Source organism: Mesoplodon mirus (assembly GCF_964341445.2).
Source record: "Mesoplodon mirus genome assembly, chromosome: 5".
NCBI classification, from domain to species: domain Eukaryota; kingdom Metazoa; phylum Chordata; class Mammalia; order Artiodactyla; family Ziphiidae; genus Mesoplodon; species Mesoplodon mirus.
In genome coordinates this window covers 172,491,516-172,510,873 of record NC_138980.1, presented here as the reverse complement: position 1 = coordinate 172,510,873, position 19,358 = coordinate 172,491,516, and the positions used below count along the sequence as shown (strand labels likewise).

Here is a 19,358-nt window from a genome sequence, read left to right as displayed (position 1 = left end):
AAATAAATAAATAAACAAATTAAGTAATTAATTAAAAAAATATATTCACCTTTAAATATAAATAAATATTCTAGATGTAACTTGGGGTGAAAATCTTGAGTGCTGTACACATAGAAACTATCAGTTCCTTGAAAAATAGATATCACTGTAAGAGTGAAATGCTGAAATAATAATAATCTGAAAACTGTCTATTTCATGTACAAAAACAATTATTAAAAGCTTTCAAATAGTTAAGAAAAAAAGAATGGCATGTGAGGGAGTGGCGAGGGCAGGGAGGCGGGGGAAGGGGGAAGGTAGGGGAGTAAGCTCATGCGAGAGAGTGTGAAATTCATTTTAATTTTGACATAAATTTAGGTGAGACTATGGATTTTTTTTCCTGCCTATAATGGTCTCACTTTATTTTTAGAAATTTTTTATTAAAAAATCTTTGAAGTGTAGTCAGTCGCTTTACAGTATTGTGTTAGTTTCAGGTGTACAGCAAAATTATTCAGTTATGTGTATTTTTTTCAGATTACTTTCCATTGTTGATTATTACAAGATATTGAATGTAGTTCCTTGTGCTCGTAAAGCTTTGTTGCTGATCTGTTTTATGTATAGTAGTTTGTATCTGCTGATCCCAAACTCCTAATTTATCCCTCCCTTCAACCCCCTTCCCTTTGGTAACCATAAATTTGTTTTCTATGTTTGTGAGTCTGTTTCTGTTTGGTATATAGATTCATTTGTATTATTTTTAGATTCCACATGTAAGTGATATCATATAATGTTTGTTTTTATCTGACTTACTTCACTTAGTAGGATGATCTCTAGGTCCGTCAGTGTTGCTGCAAATGGCAATATTCCTTCATTCTTATGGCTGAGTAATATTCCACTGTGTGTATGTACCACATCTTCTTAACCCAGTTTGTCTGTTGATGGTCACTCAGGTTGTTTCCGTGTCTTGGCTATTGTTAATTGTGCTGTTACGAACACTGGGGGAGATATATATTTTTTAATTAAAGTTTTCATTTTTCACTGGATATATGCCCAGGAGTGGGATTGCTGGGTCGTATGGTAGTTCTACTTTTAGTTTTTAGAGGAACCTCCATACTGTTCTCCATAGAGGCTGCACCAGTTTACATTCCCACCAACAGTGTAGGAGGGTTCCCTTTTCTCCACACCCTCTCAGGCATTTATTATTTGTAGACTTTTTGATAATGGCCGTTCTGACCGGTGTGAGGTGATACCTCATTGTAGTTTTGATTTGCATTTCTCTAATAATTAGTGATGTTGAGCATCTTTTCACCTGCCTGTTGCCAGCTGTATGTCTTCTTTGGAGAGATGTCTATTTAGGTCTTCTGTCCTTTTTTTTTTGATTCGGTTGTTTGTTTTTTTGATATTGAGTGGTATGAGCTGTTTGTATATTTTGGATATTAACCCCTGTCAGTCACATCATTTGCAAATATTTTCTCCCATTCTGTAGGTTATCTTTTCAGTTGCTTGATGGTTTTCTTTGCTGTGCAAAAGCTTTTAAGTTGGATTAGGTCCCATTTGTTTAGGGTTTTTAAAAATTTTTTTTATTGGAGTATAGTTACTTTACAATGTTGTGTTAGTTTCTGCGGTACAGCAAAGTGAATCAACCATACGTATAATATACATATATCTCCTCCCTCCCAGATTTCCTTCCCATTTAGGTCACCACAGAGCACTGAGTTCCCTGTGCTATACAGTAGATCCTCATTAATTATCTGTTTTATACATAGTAGTGTATATATGTCAATCCCAATCTCCCAGTTCATCCCACCACCGTTTTGCTTTTGTTTCTTTTGCCTTGGGAGATTGATTTAAGAAAATATTGCTACAATTTATGTCAGAGAATGTTTTGCCTATGTTCTCTTCTAGGAGTTTTATGGTGTCATGTTTTACATTTAAGTCTTTAAACCATTTTGAGTTTATTTTTGTATGTAGTGTGAAGGGAGACTATGGATTTTTAACCCAAGTTTATGAACACTCTGACTTTTGTTTTTTTCTTTACTGCAGATGTGCTTTCTGTATATTTCCCGTGTACTCAGAGGTTGAGATTTAATAAAGTTAATAATTTTTATTTTTTCATCAAGGACATTCTTAAGAGAAACTGGCTGTTTTGTTCTAACAGCTAGAACGTGGAGAGGAAGAATACGTGACTCCTAGCCCTGCCTTGACTTGTGCTAAGAGCCAGCAGTGTCCACCGTGGCCTGTGCGCCATCGGCACAACCAGCTGTAAAAGATAGACAAGTCTCAGTATTACTAGATTTTATGCCACAGACCCCGCCAGAAGGGTGCCAAGGATCCCCGGGGGCGGGTGGACCACACCTGAGAACTTCTGAGGTAGCTCAGGGGCCTGGGACAAGTTAAAGGGAATAAACTGGGACATTGAAAAGCTCCTGCCGTCACCAGCATGCCAGTGCAGGTGGTTTCAGCTCCTGTGACCCCCGAGTCCTGCGTGACTGCTGTTCACTGCTCTGCGCCTGCTGCTGGGGTTTTGTCCCTGCTGTTTAGTGGCCCTGACAGTTACTAGACAGCCTGTGTGATCAGTGAACGCACAAAAGCCCAGAGAGATGGGCAGGTTGGTCATTGCTCTTCTCCTAAAGAGTAGGCAAGGTGCAAAACCGTGGACACAAAAGAAAAAGTTTGAAGGTTTTTGAGGTTGAACCCTGTGCGTGAATAGTCAGTCTACTCTGTTAAGGTACCAGGGAGGGTGAGGACCACGGCTGAGACCTAAGCTCTTTCTGTAATGACCTCTCATCCGCCAGCTCCCTGGGCACAAGTGCTGGCCAGCCAGCCAGTGGGTGGAGGGAGGTGCCCCGCAGGCAGCAGGATGACGGAAGCAGAATCGGCCTTGCCCAGCAGGACTCTGACCAGAAAAAGTGGGAATTGCGTGGTTTCATCCTGTCTTTTCTTTCTCTGTAGTGAAGAAGTCTGCAAGCGAGGATTCACGGTGATCGTGGACATGCGTGGGTCCAAGTGGGACTCCATCAAGCCTCTGCTGAAAATATTACAAGAGTCCTTCCCCTGCTGCATTCACGTTGCACTGATAATCAAGCCAGACAACTTTTGGCAGAAACAGAGGACTAATTTTGGCAGTTCTAAATTTGAATTTGAGGTAACTTCCCTGTGTAGCCAGACCAACTAAACCAGTAGGTGTGGTTTATTAAAAGCTTTTCCGTCATCATTTTAGGCTGGTTATAGATTTTTAAAAACCACGTATTCAACAAGAACTGCATATCTGACGTACATATGACATGCAAAATTAGTTATTGTGTAAAATAACACAGTTAGGCTTGTTTCTCGCCTTATCCCAGTGGGTGTTTTGCCCATGGAGGGTTTAGGTTCCAGGCCTCTTGTTTCTGGGTAATGGGGCTACTGGGGTGTAAGGCGTGTGTCCTAGAAAGAAAAGCCTGTTTCCTTTTACTTCACGGGATAAAATAGCTTCACTGTTCAGTGCAAGTGGCTTTAGGTGGCTTCAGAGTCATCATCGTTACCTCAGCCTTGGAAATAAGGGAATGTTAGGGAGAAATGCCCAACTTCACATTTCCTGAGGAAAATGTGTGGGAGAGACTGACTTTTCATCGTGTCCTGGAGAGGACGGTGTGCCACGTATTTCACACATCAGGTCTCTCGTTTATGAAAAGGGAGAGGTTCCTTGAAAACCTATGTGGGGCTCTGGATTCAACTAGCAGACAAGGTCGTTGTCTTTCAGATAGTGTGTAAAACAGACCTCAGCCCGCTGACTTACTCTCCTTTCCCCTGGAAACTGCCCCCCTTAAGCTACCAGGGTTCTGACAAGGCTTTGATGCAATTGGTTTCATCCGATGATTATGGGGAGAAAGTATTCTGGCCAGCTGGAAACTTGATTCATGCCGTATTCTGTAATAAAATTTAAGTATTTTCTAACAATAAATTATAATAATTTTTAGTCGAATAGATCGCTTCCTCTAGCCACTTTGCCCAAACATTAGGTTTCAGTGAACGTATTCACGCATTTCAAGGGTAACGACAATAATAGTATTAAACATACCACACAATATTAGTTCTTAAGCTTTATGTTACATGTTACACACACTTTTCAGTGTCTTCTCACGGGTACATTACTTGCATTTTAAAATTTCTCAATCCATGGTATTGATTTTCAACCTGAAATCTGAATTTAGTTTTAATTTGAATTTGAAACTACGCCCAAGAGGTTTAGGTGAAAGGTGAAACCAGTAAGCCTTTATCTTCACACACAAGAAGAAGTGATTTTGGAGGACAGTTTGTTGGATATTATATTAGTTATTCTCTTGATGCAGAATGTAAAGTGCGTTGTATTTAATGATACACGTTTTAAGCAGAAATAACGATGTGGTGGTATAATGTATGCAGGTTTTGGCTTGTCTAATTGTGATCTTTCCCTCCGGGCCTTTAAAAGTTTCCTGCCCTGGCTTTTCTATTGAACTTGTCTGTACATTATCACGAGCTTCTGTCTGTGAAGTGATCGTCTCCGTGGACATTATTAAAGTCTGGGCAGACGAGACAGGGAGGAACCGACAGTCACACTTCAGGCAAAACTGCTGGCCTAGGAGCTGCCTCTCTTTCTCGCTCTGCTGCCTTTTGCCATTTCTTATGCCAAAGAGCATAGAGATACAGTTCTAGGTTTCTCTAAGGCTGGAGGTGACGGAGGTGGGGCTAAACGAGCCTTTCTCTGTTTTATCTTTGGGTTCTAGGCCACACATCTTTTCCCTTTTCCTTTGTCTTCATATTTAACCCCCCCCCCACCTGCCTCACCCCCAGTGATGTTTTCCTTGAGGCATAATACTAATATTAACTCTGCGTCATCTTCTGATAGCATGAGATGGAGATTTCTTGCTCAGGTTGTAATTGACTAAAACTTTGTTAGATTGGAATGTAGTCGGTGATGTACTGCTCAGAATCGCTGCCGATTTTATTGCAGTGAATGAAGCATTCCCTCTCTCTCCAACTTTGTGAGAAGAGCTTCAGCCAGCTTTCTTGCTATAACCCTTGTGTATTTTCTACATTTTTAGAAAGCCATTCATATTCTAATGTGCTTAAGATAGTGGTTTAATTTCCGCATTCTTGGAAAGAAATCTAATATCTTTAGCTGTCCTGAAATTCATATGATTCTATAATTTTGGGTATTGCAACTAACGTATATGTGTTGCTCTAATGGATTTGTCGTTCACTGACTATACTAATGCCTCTTTCATTTACATTTGTTTTTATGGGGCCAGAACAAGGTATGTGACATTTTCTATAAATGGATTACTTGCTTTAAGTTTGAAAATCTGTGATTAAGCATTGCAAACTGCATTATGATAAGACCGTATAAGATTGGTTCATCTTCTCATACATGATTTTCTTTCCCCTTAAGACAAATATGGTCTCTTTAGAAGGCCTTACCAAAGTAGTTGACCCTTCTCAGCTAACGCCCGAATTTGACGGCTGCCTGGAATACAACCATGAAGAATGGATTGAAATCCGAGTTGCTTTTGAAGACTACATTAGCAACGCCACCCACATGCTGTCTCGGCTGGAGGAGCTTCAGGACATCCTAGCTAAGAAGGAGTTGCCTCAGGATTTGGAGGGGGCTCGGAATATGATCGAGGAGCATTCCCAGCTGAAGAAGAAGGTGATTAAGGCCCCCATAGAGGACTTGGATTTAGAGGGACAGAAGCTGCTGCAGCGGATTCAGAGCAGTGACAGCTTTCCCAAAAAGAACTCGGGGTCAGGCAACGCAGACCTGCAGAGCCTCTTACCCAAGGTGTCCGCCATGCTGGACAGGCTGCACTCAACGCGGCAGCACCTGCATCAGATGTGGCACGTGAGGAAGCTAAAGCTGGACCAGTGCTTTCAGCTGAGGCTGTTTGAACAGGATGCTGAGAAGGTAAAAGGCGGGGGAGGGACGCTAAAATGCGCCACGGAGGGAGGCTTCCTGGATCCTTGGGTCTCAGCAGCCGAGGCTGGTTTGGTCAGGAGAAAGGGCAGAATGAAAGGGCTGGGGAAGGGTAAGCTCCTCGCATGGCGTCGGTGGGAGCCCAGCAGTGTCGGTTCAGAGATCTCCCCTCAGTCTGCTTTCCACTGCTACTCACTGTGCAGTGCAGAGCTCTTCTAGAAACTTAGAGTTGCTAATTACTAGTAGTTTGGTTTAGAATGCCTGTGAGATAGATGAGAATATTTTCAATTAAAAGAGTGAAAACTTTGTAGGATATATTATTGAAAGCAGTAGTTGTTCATGTGAGTATTTTTCTAATAACTGCTCTTCCACTCATAAAAGCCAGTGAGAAAACACCCTTCAGATCTACTATTGAGTATGTTTTTACAATAAAAGGCGAGAAATGAATTAAAAATAATAGCTTCTGGGAAATAGAGGCAATAATTACTTACGGTTTCATGTTTCCTTTTTGTGCTCCAGTCCAACCAACTGGCCAAAGTGAGCTCTTGTCTGTCTCAGCAACGTGAAAACAGGACACTTACTTAGAGGAATACGTTGCAAGCCATGAACATGAGTGAATTGATCCCTCTTAATTTGAGCTCGCTGAATTTTTTTTCATGGACAGGAAAATTTTTTGTAAAGTTAGAAAACATTAAAAGTCTTTGCTATAAAAGGACCTTTTGAAAGGTGACAATCCACCACTATTTTCCAGTAATATCATTTGGTAAGCTTTTAACCTCTCTTTATGTTTAAAGTACAGCTGACCCTTGAATAACATGGGGGTAGGGATGCTGACGCTTCGTGCAGTTGAAAATCCAGACTGCTCTCTCTCTGCCTCCAAGACAAAGGAATTGATAAATGACTCACCCCAGGACAGCAAGCTGAAACAGTTTGGATAGAATCAGGACTCCAACTCTAATTCTTTTGATTCCATATATTGTGATCTGTAGTTGAACACAACTCTTCCCCACACTTAGTTAATTTAAAGATGTGTAAAATGAAAATATAGGTACTCATTTGTTGAAAAATATCTGCATATGAGTAGACCTGTGCAGTTCAAACCGGTGTTGTTCAAGGTTCAACTGTAGTGCCTTGTCAAAGACGCTAGAAAATCTTCCTTTCAATTACTAGACAAACGGGTGACTGTCCCTGGAAGTCACATTCACATCACAGAAGCAATGCTAATTGAGAATCATTTCTTTTTCCTTAAATGTTTTCCTGGGAACGATGAAATCAACATCTTTTTCCAGGTAGCATCTGTATTGAATCTTAAGAGAGACGTCATTGTTAAAGTTTTCCCCATTTCTTTTTATTTTTACGGTAAATTTTATTGTTTGCATTTGCACAGGGATTTTTTTTTTTTTTTTTTTAATTCTTGCACTAAAGAGCGTAATCCTTTAGTCATTGGAATTGCTGTCAGTAATCTGTGGTCAAAGCAAAGCCCATCCAGAAACCTGTATGTTTTTTTTTTTTTTTTTTTTTTTAATTTATTTATTTATTTTGGGCTGTGTTGGGTCTCTGTTTCTGCGCGAGGGCTTTCTCCAGTTGCGGCAAGCGGGGGCCACTCTTCATCGCGGTGCGCGGGCCTCTCACTGTCGCGGCCTCTCTTGCTGTGGAGCACAGGCTCCAGATGCGCAGGCTCAGCAGTTGTGGCCCACGGGCCCAGTTGCTCCGCGGCATGCGGGATCCCCCCAGACCAGGGCTCGAACCCGTGTCCCCTGCATCGGCAGGCAGACTCCCAACCACTGCGCCACCAGGGAAGCCCAGAAACCTGTATGTTTGTAACTTCACCTAACGGGTCTTTTTTTTGCAGAGCAGTGTGCCTCATTATGTTCAGTATAGCAGAGAGACTGGGTTGAGAGTCAGAAGATTAGCGTTTTAATTAGCCTGGGGGATTTGAACACCTCTCTTTACTTATCTGCCCCTCAGTCCCTCATCTGTCAAAGGAACACACTAGGTAAGATTTTCTTGTAGCTCCTTCAAGTTCAGAGCTGCTGATTGGTTAGAAGTCGAGAATCTTCTGGGCCCTGGCGCCTGAGAGGTTGTCAGAGGAAAGACGCCACTCTTTCTTGGTTCGGTCCCGTGCTGGGAGCCGCGTCAGTCATTTCTTTTTCTGGAGTGATTCCAGGTTGTCTTTCTTCATTCCGGTAGATGTTTGACTGGATCACGCACAACAAGGGCCTGTTTCTGAACAGCTACACTGAGATTGGGACCAGCCATCCTCATGCGATGGAGCTTCAGACACAGCACAACCACTTTGCCATGAACTGCATGGTAAGATCCTGTGGGAACAGAGGTATCCTGCCTGTGCAAGTATAAAACGGGAGGTATTTACACAGATCATTCCCAGCACACTGCGGGGAGCCCCTGCAGGGGCTTCTGACAGTTCAGGGGCAGCAGCTGACCTCCGGGGCGGGAAGTTCTCTGTGGGAGCAGTGTTCACGTAGCTCATTTTAAGTTTTAAGCAAACAAAAGCGAAAACAAGCAAACAGACAAACCAGTGAAACTCGAACCAATTACTTGGCCAGGGCCGCGTGCACGGTTTTGAGTCTGGCTCCTGCGCTGTACGTCCTGGGAGCCCGCGGGGCCCAGAAGAGCTTCTTAGAGGCTGAGCGAGCCTCCCGGACCAGCCCAGTGTCAGTTTGCTGGCCGCCTGCCCTTCACGATGAGGGAATACGCCAGCCTGCTGCTCACCTGGAGGGCATCCTCAGCTGCCCTCACACGTGAGCGCTCCTCCCAAGATGAGCGCAAGGACTCGGTCTGGACGCCAGCCGTGCCTGCCTGGAATCCTTTGGCTCCCTTTGATGCCCTGGGCCACTTGTGACTCGACAGCTGCGAGACTACAGTGCAAACAAACACCCCAAAAGAACCCAACAATGAATTTTAAATAATGGTCTTATTACATTTTTGGAGTTAATATAACTGCAGTAGAGCTATATATTGTTCTGTAGGGTATATGGTTACTTCTCTAGAGAGTTATTCTAGAAATGTTCACCTTAGAGACAGAGTTTTGGTGTGGACCTTGAGCCAGAATTACGAGAATTCACCCTCTTAGCCTTGTCACGTGCGTTAAAGAGCACTGAAACGATGCGCAGACGGGGTCTTCGTTTAAATTAGTTCAGTAAGATGCCATTTAATTAAAGTTCAGTCCGCAAAGTGCTCCACTTTAGGTAGTTTCAAAGCTAAGATTCAGCGATAAAGTGTTTGTAATAGACACTATCCCAGAAGTTTGATACTGTTCTTGAGTTTGAGGTAAGAGAATTTTGGGGTCAAATGACTCAGCCCGGGGAGAGGTGAGGAGAACGCAAATGTGGGCCTTTGGGGGAAGCGTCTTAGAAGAATTTGTTCCTAAAAAAATTCCTATCAATTTTTCAAAATATTCTGAAACTTCTACTAATGGTGAAAGGCACACTCAGCCCACCATATCACATACTTTAAAAACCAGAAATGTTAAAATATATTTTGTGAAAACTAGAAATGACCAGAAAGGATCCTCTCCCTCCCCCAGCATTACTATGACACATTTAGGAATCAGCAGAAGAGGAAGCACGTGTGAAAGACAGGCGCGGTGTGCTATGAATGTAGAAGTTTTTAATTCTGACTCCTGCAGTCTGTTTAATCTCTTTGAGCCTCCGTTTCCTAATCTCTAAAGTGGGGATAATCTCTGCCTAACAGGGTGTTACATTATTTTACTTACTCTGTATGTGTAAGACTCTAAGCAGAGTGCTGAACACAAAGTAAGTACTTGATAAATGGTAGTTATTATCAGTGATGTTATCATCTAATTAAAAATACTGTTAGTATTTTTAGTATATTATAGTAAGAAACTCTTAAAAGTATGGATGACTTTTTTTAGGTTTAAGTATATTTTCTGTTTTTCTATGATATACTTTTATCACTTCTCTAAGTAAAAAATTTAATTCAAAAAGGATGTGGTAACCCTGTGCCCTGCGTGGTGACAGCTACTGGGAGCGCTTTCCAAGCCTGCCAGCCCCTGGTTCCGAACACCTCCCTGAGTCCTCAGTGTCTGTCTAGGACATTTATTTATGCAGAACCGGAGCCTGTTAACCTTCAGCCCTTTCTTGTGCTATCTACAGCGTTTTCAACATTTTTTGACAAAGAAAATGAAAGTGCTGGATATCAGTAAGCAAAGTTGATAATCTTTTAAGAAAGCATTTTAAGGGACAGCAACAATCATGCTCATTCTCCTATCACAGGTATTTTTAAAGGCTATGGTGGTAAGAGTCTAGGTAGAGGTACTTCTAACGTAGGGAATTGTACGCTTGTATGTTGCCGTGCCTGTGTACACACTCATTTGGGCTGTGTGCCACGTAGTTCCTTCCTCCTGCAGTAAGTGACAGAGGTATGGACGAGGCATAAAGCATAGAGCAGTACTCTACGTGTGGAGCACAGTCTGTTTGAGGGGATGAAAGCAGTCCAGGGCCTTGAAACAGCGTCAAGGTGGGAAGGACTCGCCTCTGTGGGACCCACAGTGGAGCCATCCAAATGGACAGCTCTTCTCCGGATTCTAACAGAGGGCATCTGCTGACGCTCTTCCCAACAGACCTTTTGGGTAGATTTTCCTCTTTGAGCATACAGAGGAAGCAAAACTTAGTGCATGTGGCCACCTGTCACCGGAGAGGGAGAATGCATGTGAGAACGGCAGGCACCGCTCTTGACCTAGAGGACGCTAGTTAGAGCGTTAATGCCACATGAGGCAGTGAGGCCAGTTCCCCATGGATTGTGGCCTTGACTGACTGTCACAGCCTCACCAAGTACTCCCTCTCTGCCGCTGCAGACACCCGGATATGTGGTAGCTGATTTGAGCCTGCAGCCCAGAGAAGTACCTCTGAGACGGGCGTCTGGCTTTCTAAACCCAGATAAAGGCGACTCCACCTAGTTTAGGTTTAGGTCAGAAGCGGCGGAAAGGAATGAGTACATGAAGGAACAGAGAACGAGAAGTGTGTTCTCTAGGCCACCTACTTAGGTGGGCTGGAGACCAGGTGACAGCGACAAGGCTCATGCAGGGGTCCAGGTGCGAGCCAGCGGGAGATGGGCCTGGAGGACCATGGCAGGAAGGAGGAAGACTGTAGAGGCGTTTGGGCAGGTTGGATAATTAGATTTGATTTAGGGGCAAGAATCGGAGGAGCCAGAGGCGAGTCTGTGGTTTGGGGAGACCCACTGCAAGGTGCAGGGTTGTGATGCGTCACGAAAAATAATACGTAATGCGTACCTGAGGAGCCACAGCCGGGGATTTGTTGAAGGTGTGCATTCCGCACTCTGCCTTTGCTGCAGTGTGACCCTTAAAGAAGATTGAAGGTGGGAAGGGAAATACCATGGGGAGAACTCCTTTTGCAAAAAAAATGCTTTTTTTTTTTTAAAACCTTGCACCCTTATTTGGCGGCAAGCTAGTGGACTTGAAGACAGAGATTGCAACACAGGAGAAAAGTGTGATTTAAAGTTTGAACACAGCACTGTTCTGTTCGCACCCCAGTTCATATTCCTTGGTGAATGTGAATCCATTTACAGATTTTCTGTTGGCACCAGAAAGAGGACTTGGGCTTATGCAGAAAGGAGAGCTTGTTTTCACACAAAACAGCCTCTGGTTGCTAAGTACATACTTTGTCGTTTCTGGCTTCTACTTACAAACTGCAGTGGTGGGTTCCTGCAGTTCTGGGTAACTGCGTGCCATCTGGACCCTTTTCAGGATTTGAGGCCAAGGAGCGAGTCATAGTGCATTCGTGTGCGCCCACTTGTGTGTGTGACTGCTTCGTGTCTAACAGTATCCCTCCCAGCTAGTTGATCTGTAATTTTGCAGGGTTTTTTTTTTCTTTTTTTTTGTCGTACGTGGGCCTCTCACTGTCGTGGCCTCTCCCGTTGCGGAGCACAGGCTCCGGACGCGCAGGCTCAGCAGCCATGGCTCACGGGCCCAGCCGCTCTGCGGCACGTGGGATCTTCCCGGACCGGGGCACGAACCCGTGTCCCCTGCATCAGCAGGCAGACTCTGAACCACTGCGCCACCAGGGAAGCCCTGTAATTTTGCAGTTTTAAAAATAGAAACTGAAACCAGTACCTATGGTTTATGGAAATCCAAATAGCAAAACACATGTTCTATTACCCCCCAGCTGAGTCTGCTTTTAAAATGTAACTTTTCAGCAAGCGCTCTCCGCATTGCTGGGAGAGGCGGCCCGTGCGCCTTCCCCTGACCAGCCCCGCTTTCTGCCCCCTTCGCAGAACGTGTACGTGAACATAAACCGCATCATGTCGGTGGCCAGCCGCCTGGTGGAGTCGGGCCACTACGCCTCCCAGCAGATCAAGCAGATCGCCAGCCAGCTGGAGCAGGAGTGGAAGGCGTTCGCGGCCGCCCTGGACGAGCGCAGCACTCTGCTGGACATGTCGTCTGTCTTCCACCAGAAAGCCGAGAAGGTCAGTGCCTGGGAGCACCGCCCCCCCCGCCCCCGCCCCCGCCCCCGCCCCGGAGCTCTGTGTTCACACAGCAGAGCCCAGGAGGACGCTGGGGCGCTGAAGTCCACGGCTGCGCCCAGCCCGCTGTGCGACCTCAGGCACGCTGTTCCACCTCCTCGTCCCTTACTTTCCTCATTTGTAAAGTGGAGAGAAAAGTACGGACTTGAGGGGCCGTTGCATGGTGTAATGTGATCATTCATATTAGCTGCCTTGCACAGGGCGTGGTACGCTGTAGGGACTTGGAAGTGGCAACTGCTGTTCTTTATCCCCTCCTGTCCCTCCTCCTCATCACTTGAGAATTCCACTTAGGATGCTTTGGCAGCAAGTAACAGAAAGCCTGACTCTCAGGTTTAGACATCAGGGGTTGTTGAGTTCTTGTCTCACAACACAGGGAATTGGAAAGTATAGGGGGTTCCAGCCGCACAGTGGTATCAGGGCTGGGTGGGCTCCTGGCTGGGCCTGGCCATCCCCTGGGGGTGCCAGGTATGTGCTGCAGCCCCCAGCGCCGGCCCCTCTACTGTGGTGTCCCACGCGTGCAGGATAGCGGTGTCGTGTCCTCTCAGTTTCTCGGGGCAACAGTGTTTTCAGAAGGTCCCTCCAGCCCAGCCCGCTTCCCTGCAGTCCCCTTGGCCAGGAGAGGGGTGCCTGCCCACACCCTGGCTTCAGGGGGGTGGGGAAGGGCAGTTCTGGGTTCTCAGCCTCCCCGGCAGGGGCAAGGCTCTGCCAGCCAGGGCTGCGGTGGGAAAGTGGCTTTGGGATATGGTTTCCAGTGTCCCTCACAGTCACTAAGTCATTTGTATGGACTCGGCTTCACATCAGCTTCATCTGCTGATGCACTGGTCACAGTACCTTATTTCAGCGGGAACGTGTGATGTGAGCCCTTAACGCTCCCCACATGCCCACAAACAGGCAAGCCTGCTTCAGTGAACACGCTTGGAAAACAGCGAAAGGAAAGTGAATTGCTGTGACTCAGATGCTAGTGGCGGAAGCCTGGGTGGTGAAACACCTTTTCAAGACATAGAGGAAGAAAGGTCAGGAACTTCGGGCCACTAGGAAGACACAAGTGGTTGCCTTGATTGAAAGGAAGAATACTAGTAGAGCTTCCTCAGGGATAGTTCTGGGAGGAAACCTACACGCATAGGGCTTTGCACTGACGCTTCTCAGAAGGAAATAGTATCCCTTTAATCTAGAAACAGTCTCTGTTAAGGAGTGAAGGCAACAAGGGAAGGTAGAGGCCTCAGCTTGCCCGGCATCTTGGCGGGGCAGCTGGAATGTTGCACAAGGTGCTAATTATGGGTGATCTCAACTCTAGAAACCTTTAAAGTTGTGAAGCAATTGAGGAAACAGAGTGGGATAGAAAGAAGAAAAAATCTTAATAGTCACGTGTGAAAGCTGTGAGTACGGACTGGCAGGTTTCAGTGGTCGCATTTTTCTGCTAACTGTACGCATTTCGGTAGTTTGATGATAAAGGAGAAACAAAGCCCCCCACCCAGAAACAGTTTGAATTAAAGTAAGAGGAGCCCCCTTCAGCCTAAAGCAGTGCCGTCTACACTTCCCTGTGGCCACCTCTGGTCCCTGTCATTGTCAAGGTCGTGGTGTGTTGTTCACTGGACATTATCGTGGGTGGGAGAAGAGCTTTGTGGCCCCCGCTCGTGTGCCATCTGGAATGGTAACATACAGTGTGGGCTGCATCCACTCCCTGGGCCTGGAGGTGTGTGAGTTGCTTGTGGGCCCCTAGAAAGGTCCTTTAAGATGATGTGAATAAAGGTGAACAAGGACAGGCTGCTTGGGGGAATAATGGAAAGTCTGAAGCAGAATAACACATAGGGAAAATCTCTCTAACCGTGGCAGGTTTCAGAATTGCAAATAAACCCAGAAGATTAATTGCTGCTCTGACCTACCTGAAAATAATGTAGAAATGTGGGTGCCATGGGGTGTTTTCCCCCCAGTGTTTTATTATAAAAATTTTTAGACATGCAGCAAAGTTGAAAGAGCCTGAGGTGTTTTTATTTGGATAAAATCATGGCTGTCATTTATGGATTTGAAGGAAATGCAACTAGATGAATACACTGTGGAACAGAATTTCGTGGGATCCTGCCTGAGCTCTAACAGTGATCGCAGTCCCTGCGTATCGGTGGCCAGAGAAGATGCCAAGCATGACCTTAGGGAGAGTGGGCTGGTGAGAAAGGCCGGCATCTCTCACGGGCCCTGACTGAGGCGGTGTGGCCTGCACCCGGCAACCGAAATGTCCGGATGGGACCGACCGTAGGTCGGCTTCGGAAAATGTTTCCTTACCCTCAAGTACAGGTGTAATGTGTATCTTCCCCTCCACTGACATTCAGATGCGCGGAAGAAGATCTCACCTCCTAAGTAGTTTTCCTCTTCCCAGGAGAGGGATCTCTGAATAGGTTAACTTTGTTCCCTCCTTTAAAATGCTCTGTCTTCTAGTTATGCTTCAGCTGTTCTCATAAACTCACTAGGGAACGGACCAGAACCTGGGTATCATAAATAAGGTTTCCATCACAGCCACCCCTTTGACCCTCATCCAGTTCTCATTAAGAATTTAAATCTGATTAGGGTGACAGACCCTGTGACCCTGTGGTTAATGGTGTCACTGAAGGAAGCAGCCTTCCCGGAAGGATGACAGCTCGGCTTTGGAGGGGTGTGTGCTGTGCGCCCAGCCTGCTCCTGTCTCTGTGGTGTGTTCTTCTGTTGGTGTTCGTTTGTGCGTTTTTTTTTAATTTTTGAATTTTATTGTATTTTTTTATACAGCAGGTTCTTATTAGTCATCAGTTTTATACACATCAGTGTATACATGTCAATTCCAATCGCCGAATTCATCACACCCCCACCCCATCCCCCGCCACTTTCCCCCCTTGGTGTTCATACGTTAGTTCTCTACATCTGTGTCTCAGTTTCTGCCCTGCAAACCGGTTCATCTGTGCCATTTTTCTAGATTCCACATATATGCGTTAATATACAATATTTGTTTTTCTCTTTCTGACTTACTTCACTCTGTATGACAGTCTCTAGATCCATCCACGTCTCAACAAATGACCCAATTTCGTTCCTTTTATGGCTGAGTAATATTCCGTTGTATATATGTACCACATCTTTATCCATTCGTCTGTGACCTGGCTATTGTAAATAGTGCTGCAGTGAACATTGGGGTGCATGTGCCTTTTTGAATTATCGTTTTCTCTGGGTATATGCCCAGTAGTGGGATTGCTGGATCATATGGTAATTCTATTTTTAGTTTTTTAAGGAACCTCCATACTTTTCTCCATAGTGGCTGTATCAATTTACATTCCCACCAACAGTGCAGGAGGGTTCCCTTTTCTCCACACCCTCTCCAGCATTTGTTGTTTGTAGATTTTCTGATGATGCCCATTCTAACTGGTGTGAGGTGATACCTCTTGTAGTTTTGATTTGCATTTCACTAATAATTAGTGATGTTGAGCATCTTTTCACGTGCTTCTTGGCCATCTGTATGTCTTCTTTGGAGAAATGTCTGTTTAGGTCTTCGGCCCATTTTTGGATTGGGTTGTTTGTTTCTTTAATATTGAGCTGCATGAGTTGTTTATGTATTTTGGAGATTAATCCTTTGTCCGTTGATTCGTTTGCAAATATTTTCTCCCATTCGGAGGGTTGTCTTGTTTATGGTTTCCTTTGCTGTGAAAAAGCTTTGAAGTTTCATTAGGTCCCATTTGTTTATTTTTATTTCCATTACTCTAGGAGGTGGATCAAAAAAGATCTTGCTGTGATTTATGTCAAAGAGTGTTCTTCCTGTGTTTTCCTCTAAGAGTTTTATAGTGTATGGACTTACATTTAGGTCTCTAATCCATTTTGAGTTTATTTTTGTGTATGGTGTTAGGGAGTGTTCTAATTTCATTCTTTTACATGTAGTTGTCCAGTTTTCCCAGCACCACTTATTGAAGAGACTGTCTTTTCTCCATTGTGTATCTTTGCCTCCTTTGTCATAGGTTAGTTGAAATAGGTGAGTGGGTTTATCTCTGGGCTTTCTATCTTGTTCCATTGATCTATGTTTCTGTTTTTGTGCCAGTACCATATTGTCTTGATTACTATACCTTTGTAGTACAGTCTGAAGTCAGGGAGTCTGGTTCCTCCAGCTCCGTTTTTTTCCCCTCAAGACTGCTTTGGCTCTTTGGGATCTTTATTGTCTCCATACAAATTATAAGATTTTTTGTTCTAGTTCTGTAAAAAATGCCATTGGTAATTTGATAGGGATTGCATTGAATCTGTAGATTGCTTTGGGTAGTATAGTCATTTTCACAGTATTGATTCTTCCAGTCCAAGAACGTGGTATATCTCTCCATCTGTTGGTATCATCTTTAATTTCCTTCATCAGTGTCTTACAGTTTTCTGCACACAAGTCTTTTGTCTCCTTAGGTAGGTTTATTCCTAGGTATTTTATTCTTGTTGTTGCAGTGGCAAATGGGAGTGTTTCCTTAATTTCTCTTTCAGATTTTTCATCATTAGTGTATAGGCATGCAAGTGATTTCTGTGCATTAATTTTGTATCCTGCTACTTTACCAAATTCATTGATTAGCTCTAGCAGTCTTCTGGTGGCATCTTTAGGATTCACTATGTATAGTGTCATGTCATCTGCAAACAGTGACAGTTTTACTTCTTCTTTTCCAATTTGTATTCCTTTTATTTCTTTTTCTTCTCTGATTGCTGTGGCTAGGGCTTCCAAAACTATGTTGAATGATAGTGGTGAGAGTAGACATCCTTATCTTGTTCCTGATCTTAGAGGAAATGCTTTCAGTTCTTCACCATTGAGAATGATGTTTGCTGTGGGTTTGTCATATGTGACCCTTATTATGTTGAGTTAGGTTCCCTCTATGCCCACTTTCTGGAGAGTTTTTATCCTAAATGGGCGTTGAATTTTGTCAAAAGCTTTTTCTGCATCTATTGAGATGATCATATGGTTTTTATTCTTCGGTTTGTTAATAGGGTGTATCACATTGATTGATTTGTGTATACTGAAGAATCCTTGCATTCTTGGGATAAATCCCACTTGATCATGGTGTATGATCCTTTTAATATGTTGTTGGATTCGGTTTGCTAGTATTTTGTTGAGGATTTTTGCATCTATATTCATCAATGATATTGGTCTGTAATTTTCTTTTTTTGTAGTATCTTTGTCTAGTTTTGGTGTCGAGGTGATTGTGGCCTTGTAGAATGAGTTTGGAAGTTGTCCTTCCTCCACAGTTTTTTGGAAGAGTTTGAGAAGGATGGGTGTTAGCTCTTCTCTAAATGTTTGATAGAATTCACCTGTGAAGCCATCTGGTCCTGGACTTTTGTTTAGTGGAAGATTTTTAATCACAGTTTCAATTTCATTACTTGTGATTGGTTTGTTCATATTTTCTACTTCTTCCTGGTTCAGTCTTCGAAGGTTATACCTTTCTAAGAATTTGTCCGTTTCTTCCAGGTTGTCCATTTTGTTGGCATAGAGTTGCTTGTAGTAGTCTCTTAGGATGTTGTGTATTTCTGCAGTGTCTTTTGTAACTTCTCCCTTTTCATTTCTAATTTTATTGATTTGAGTCCTGTCCCTCTTTTTCTTGATGAGTCTGGCTAATGGTTTATCAATTTTCTTTATCTTCTCAAAGAACCAGCTTTTAGTTTTATTGATATTTGCTATTGTTTTCTTTGTTTCTATTTCATTTATTTCTGTTCTGATCTTTATGATTTCTTTCCTTCTGCTACCTTTGGGTTTTGTTTGTTCTTCTTTCTGTAGTTCCTTTAGGTGTAAGGTTAGATTGTTTATTTGAGATTTTTCTTGTTTCTTGAGGTAGGCTTGTATAGCTATAAACTTCCCTCTTAGAACTGCTTTTGCTGCATCCCATAGGTTTTGGATCATCATGTTTTCATTGTCATTTGTCTCTGGGTATTTTTTGATTTCCTCTTTGATTTCTTCAGTGATCTCTTGGTTATTTAGTAGTGTATTGTTTAGCCTCCATGTGTTTGTGTTTTTTACGGTTTTTTTCCCTGTAATTGAATTCTAATCTCATAGCGTTGTGGTCAGAAAAGATGCCTGATATGATTTCAATTTTCTTAAATTTACTGAGGCTTAATTTGTGACCCAAGATATGATCTATCCTGGAGAATGTTCCGTGGGCACTTGAGAAGAAAGTGTAATCTGCTGTTTTTGGATGGAATGTCCTGTAAATATCAATTAAATCTCTCTAGTCTATTGTGTCATTTAAAGCTTCTGTTTCCTTATTTATTTTCATTTTGGATGATCTGTCCATTGGTGTAAGTGAGGTGTTAAAGTCCCCCACTGTTATTGTGTTACTGTCAGTTTCCTCTTTTATAGCTGTTAGCAGTTGCCTTATGTATTGAGGTGCTCCGATGTGGGGTTCATATATATTTATAATTGTTATATCTTCTTCTTAGATTGATCCCTTGATCATTATGTAGTGTCCTTCCTTGTCTCTTGTAACATTCTTTATTTTAAAGTCTACTTTATCTGATATGTGTATTGCTACTCCAGCTTTCTTTTTATTTCCATTTACATGGAATATCTTTTTCCATCCCCTCACTTTCAGTCTGTATGTGTCCTTAGATCTGAAGTGGGTCTCTTTCAGACAGCATATATATGGGTCTTGTTTTTGTATCCATTCAGCGAGCCTGTGTCTTTTGGTTGGAGCAGTTAATCCATTCACGTTTAAGGTCATTATTGATACGTATGTTCCTATGACCATTTTCTTAATTGTTTTTGGTTTGTTTGTGTAGGTCCTTTTCTTCTCTTGTGTTTCCCACTTAGAGAAGTTCCTTTAGCATTTGTTGTAAAGCTGGTTTGGTGGTGCTGAATTCTCTTAGCTTTTGCTTGTGTGTAAAGCTTTTGATTTCTCCATCGAATCTGAATGAGATCCTTGCTGGGTAGAGTAATCTTGGTTGTAGGTTCTTCCCTTTCATCACTTTA

At 43.4% G+C, this 19,358-nt stretch overlaps 1 protein-coding gene across 3 annotated transcripts in view; it reads left to right on the top strand.

Moving 5' to 3' along the window:
* TRIO (trio Rho guanine nucleotide exchange factor) overlaps positions 1 to 19,358 on the top strand; it is a gene marked incomplete at its 5' end in the record, with an annotated part of 386,080 nt that overhangs the window by 156,440 nt on the left and 210,282 nt on the right. For all 3 annotated transcript variants that reach the window (XM_082621961.1, XM_082621962.1, XM_082621960.1), the window contains 4 exons: positions 2,926 to 3,118; positions 5,384 to 5,896; positions 8,096 to 8,218; positions 12,179 to 12,370. In XM_082621961.1, coding sequence (XP_082478087.1) covers positions 2,926 to 3,118; positions 5,384 to 5,896; positions 8,096 to 8,218; positions 12,179 to 12,370 — 1,021 coding nt within the window. The remainder of the gene's footprint in view (positions 1 to 2,925; positions 3,119 to 5,383; positions 5,897 to 8,095; positions 8,219 to 12,178; positions 12,371 to 19,358) is intronic.